The 4608-nt window shown below is 31.4% G+C and overlaps 1 protein-coding gene across 1 annotated transcript; it reads left to right on the top strand.

Moving 5' to 3' along the window:
• The first annotated feature begins 237 nt into the window (after nucleotides 1-237).
• On the top strand, nucleotides 238-2407 carry LOC109341076 (60S ribosomal protein L35a-1). The gene is made up of 5 exons (XM_019578878.1): nucleotides 238-370; nucleotides 735-770; nucleotides 1220-1448; nucleotides 1566-1608; nucleotides 2194-2407. Exons 1-4 carry the CDS (start codon nucleotides 339-341, stop codon nucleotides 1605-1607), a joined length of 339 nt encoding a protein of 112 aa, XP_019434423.1. The 5' UTR covers nucleotides 238-338; the 3' UTR covers nucleotide 1608; nucleotides 2194-2407.
• The last annotated feature ends 2201 nt before the right edge of the window (nucleotides 2408-4608 follow it).

Below are 4608 nucleotides of genomic sequence, written 5' to 3' on the forward strand. Positions count from 1 at the left end.
ATGTATCAAACTTTTGATCATTTAGTCAGATAAAGATCTACCAGAATCTTACACTAATAGATCAATATCTTGTTGGTAGCATTTCTAGATGAATACATTCTTTTAATTAAAAAAATTAAATCATTTTTTTTATTTTATCATCAAAATGAGGGTACAAGATTTGTTCTTGTTGGGCCTTACCTTATAAAACTCAGCAATACCTGTTAGGCGTTTGATCTAAGCCCTAAATATTCCATCATGGGCTTTCAGTTTTCTCAGTATTAGGGTTCTGTCGTATCTCAGCTTCTTCCTTTCCTTCTACTCTTGTCTGTAATTCAGCGTTTCGGCAAGCAAAGAAGATGGTGAAGGGACGCCAAGGCGAGCGTGTCAGGTTTTTTTCTCGATCCTTCGAATTGCAAATTCCTAATACTGTTATATTGTTCGATCTTTCAAATTTTTATGTTTAAGGATTTGTTTGTAAGTTGAGTTTTGAATGGAAAAAAAGGAAAATGGAAGGTTTCGGAGTCATCTCGCAAGTGTATTTCATGTCTCATAACTCTTCCTTTTCCTTTCATTCCCGTCCAAAACAAAACTCGCAAACAGACCCGAATGGTAATTAGTGAAAAGCCCGAGATATTTGGGGGTTTAATGATGGCTGTGATTCTTTTTTTGTTCTTAATAGCTCTTAATCGTTTTCTTATACGCTATTTTGGTCTATAATAAGCTAATATTTCAATTTTTATTCTGGGGTTTAGGCTCTACGTGAGAGGCACAATCCTTGGATACAAACGGTAAAAGCTTCTTACCCTGAGTTGTGTTTAGTTTATTTCATATTCTGTTTGCTGGAAAATGAAAAGTTGAGTTTAATTGTTAAAAGCTATGAAGCACCAATACTCGTATAGTTATCGAAGCTGATACCTATATGATACCGTACACATATTCTTGAAAATTATGTATGCAATATGTTTGGGGTAAAAGTAATGCAAGTCGGTGCATAGTTATTACACTCATAAAATATGTGCATGAAATCCATAAAACATAATAAACATATCATTATTGACTTATTATTATGGAACATATTTTGAGACATCACTAAATACAAAATGAAATTCATATTGTTCTAAGAAATTATTGCTTAGTGCTGTCAAATAGGAATGACATACATCTTCAAGGCTAAGGTGAAGAAGGTTTTTGTATTAGGACATTTTGTTTATGATAATAAGGTTATGGTATTTTTCAGATCCAAATCAAACCAATACCCAAACACTTCTCTGCTTCAAATTGAGGGAGTGAACACAAAGGAGGAGGTAGCATGGTATGCTGGCAAGAGAATGGCATACATCTACAAGGCTAAGGTGAAGACGAATGGAAGCCACTACCGCTGCATTTGGGGCAAGGTTACCAGGCCTCACGGTAACAGTGGTATAGTTCGGGCAAAATTCAAGTCAAATCTTCCACCCAAATCAATGGTGATAATTTTGTGGCATTAGTTTTATTATGTTACCAGTTACCTTTTTAACAGTTTTGTGATTTTTATTTATAAATTAAACATGATTTTGATTTTTTTGAATTTTCATGCTTTGCAGGGATCAAGAGTAAGAGTGTTCTTGTATCCAAGCAATATATGAGGTAAGCTTGCCACTATTGATTTTTCTTGTAATTTTTAGTTATCCTTTCTCTTTTCCAATTTTTTATCGTAAATAAGTGTATCTAATTATCTATGCATTTAGATTAGATGGTTCTTTGCACGCATTACTATTTGCTGCTACAATTTCCTTTATCAAAGTTCATGTGATGTTTCTACTGCCACATTTTTTAGCCAAGAGAAAATATTATAGGGCTACCAATTATAGTAAAAAAAATAAAAACACCCATCTTTATTTGAGCCTATGACTTACAAAATCATAGCTTGTTTGTGCTTTATATGTTGGCAATTAATGAAGTTTTTTGTTAATGATAATTTTCTCCATTCTTGATATCTTTTAAGAGTAATAAATTGTTTGTAAATTTGGAAAGTCTCTGCTTCTTAAAACCCAGAATTTTTCATCTTATTCATTAGCTATGAAAAGTGTAATCCAGTCTGAATCATTTAAAATCTGAAAGGGTAATGAATTTTGGCGCCATATATTCTTGTGATCTGATGTAGATGTGTTAAAATTTGTTCTTGATTATGTTTTATTGTGCTCTAATTTTACATTGAAATTTTGGTTGCAGATCCTGGTAATGAGATGGTCATTTGATTTCACAGTTGAGTCTTAGGATCAGGATTTTTGTTTTATTTTCGTTTAAGATTATTGTGGTTTTTTTTGTAACTTCTGAGCATGGATATTTTTTTAGACAGTTATAAGAAATGAGATTTCTCAATGGTGTTGGCTATTGTCTATGAAGATTATGTATTTAATTACTATCAAGGATGTGGACTTTTGTTTGTTATGTCTTAGTTTTTTTTTCTTTCTTCACTTACATGCCTTGTGAACCTAATAGGAAGACCTAATTAAAATATATGCAATTTTGATTTTGTTCACTAATTTTTTAGTTTTAGTTCTTACCATATGATGTGCCAGTATCTCAATTGATTGCGTTATCAATTATGGAACATGATACCATATGATATGAGCCTCGTTATCATTAAAATCAAAATAAATTATAGTAATGTATTTGAGCCTTTTATATATAAACAAGTGTGGAAATGCTTCCCTTTCTCTTCAAACACGATGTTTAACCGTAATGTTACAAATCCAAGTCGACCATGTTTGTAAAACCATGGTACTAGACTAAAATGCATAATTTGGAATATTCTTAAATAAAGACAATGGCTTGTTTAAAGTAGGGGTGAGCATTAGTCGGGTTGGGTTGGATAAAGTTTTTTTCTTTATGTTACCCTAAATATTGACCTAGTTAGTTTTTAAATCTGAATTTGACTCTAGATTTAATAAAACCCAATTATGTATGGGTCCAATTAAGAACGGTCATTCGTCCCTTCTCTCTGGCACATCGAATTAAAAGAAATTAGCATGTTAAGATCTTAATTTTCACAACATGGGAAAATAGTATGTTAGGTACTATTTACTAATAGACAAAGCATATGGCACATTAAGCTTTTGTCTTTTAGATTCACCAATCCCTCCAATGAATAATATCAGTGAGGATTCTTAACATACCAAGTCCAAGTAGCATCCTTAGTCATCATGAACAGAGGCAAACTTGTGAGGGTCTTTAACACTTGGACAAAAATAAAAAACAAGTTTTCTGGGAGGAGCCATCTGTACACAGTTCAAATTAACTTATATTGTAAAAAATAAAACTTGCAGGAAATGACAAATTGTTAAAGGATGTCATCAATGATTAACTTATATAGTTTTGATGAAGACAATGAGTTATATGAAAACTTGAAGACTTGGATATCACCAACAAACTACATGCTAAAAACTCAAGGTCAACGTCATAGAGATTAGGATTGCTTTATTTGTTTAGAGTCTTAAGATGCTTGCCTAGTATTGAGTTTAGGTTAGGTAAACCCAAGATAGAAGTCTCACAAAAAGTCTAAAATGAATATCGTATAGGTTGAGGCATTCCATCTTGGCATATATATGATAAGTAAGACTCATGCATTTGCATTAGGCATACATGGCTTTTGTGCATAAAAGATTCATCTATTTCAAAATCATGTATTGCATGTTCTTGCATCATAAATAATGTTTACCATACAATTAAGAAAAACTATTTTCATACATATTAATCGATTAACTTGATTGGTAATCGATTATATTATGTTGAAATCCATTAATCGATTAAGGTATTGTATAATCTATTAAAAGGAGTTACAATAGCTAACCTGCCAGGATTTATGCTTTATTAATCGATTAAGTATGTTGATAATCGATTAAGTGTTGAAAGCTGGTTTCTCGGTGTTTTGTTGGGAGTTTTCTCCTCTCAACAAATCGTCCTGACAGCAGTGTCAATTTGTTGAAAGATTAATACTCTCATTTTCGTTATGTTCTTTTTGTTTGATTAAGTAAGAGAACTTGGTTTTATTCTTTGTTCGCCATCTCGGCTTTGTTGAAATAAATTCCAATGCCGGTATAATGGTTTCAAGAATATTCCAGTTACAACTTACTTCTCAATAATCATGTGAATGAGTCATTCCTTCTTTGCCCTATCTCGGCTTTGTTAGAATAAATTCTAATGCCGGTACAATGGTATCGAAACAATTACCTATTACATAATTATTAAGTACCTTTGAATACCATCTCGGTTTTGTGGAATAAATTACAACACCAGTTTAATGGTATTCTAATATACAAAAGTATGAATAGTTAGTTGTTAGAAACAAATAAATAAATAAAGAACATAAGAATAATAATTTTAGGTGACTTTATTTATTTACTCTCTTTCGGGTTCGTTTTATGAACAAACCAAACTTCTTCCGTAAGGAATTTGATATTAAAGAATACATAAATTGCGGAAAATAAATAACAATAAATAAAAGTTAGTAAGTTAGCTTCATCACTTTTGTATATTAAAATGTGTTTTTCAACAAATAAATTTATTGATATTACTATTTTACAATTTACACCTCTTTCAAGATTCAATTGTACTATAGTATAGGGTTATGTCGAACCACAAGGA

This window comes from Lupinus angustifolius, unplaced genomic scaffold (assembly GCF_001865875.1).
Source record: "Lupinus angustifolius cultivar Tanjil unplaced genomic scaffold, LupAngTanjil_v1.0 Scaffold_359, whole genome shotgun sequence".
NCBI lineage: Eukaryota > Viridiplantae > Streptophyta > Magnoliopsida > Fabales > Fabaceae > Lupinus > Lupinus angustifolius.

What these genes read in the sequence shown, in the direction of transcription:
- LOC109341076 (XM_019578878.1), top strand. Translation starts at nt 339, where the DNA reads ATGGTGAAGGGACGCCAAGGCGAGCGTGTCAG. An exon ending in CGCCAAGGCGAGCGTGTCAG is followed by an intron (nt 371 to 734) that starts GTTTTTTTCTCG and finishes TCTGGGGTTTAG; the next exon opens with GCTCTACGTGAGAGGCACAA. An exon ending in ACAATCCTTGGATACAAACG is followed by an intron (nt 771 to 1,219) that starts GTAAAAGCTTCT and finishes GGTATTTTTCAG; the next exon opens with ATCCAAATCAAACCAATACC.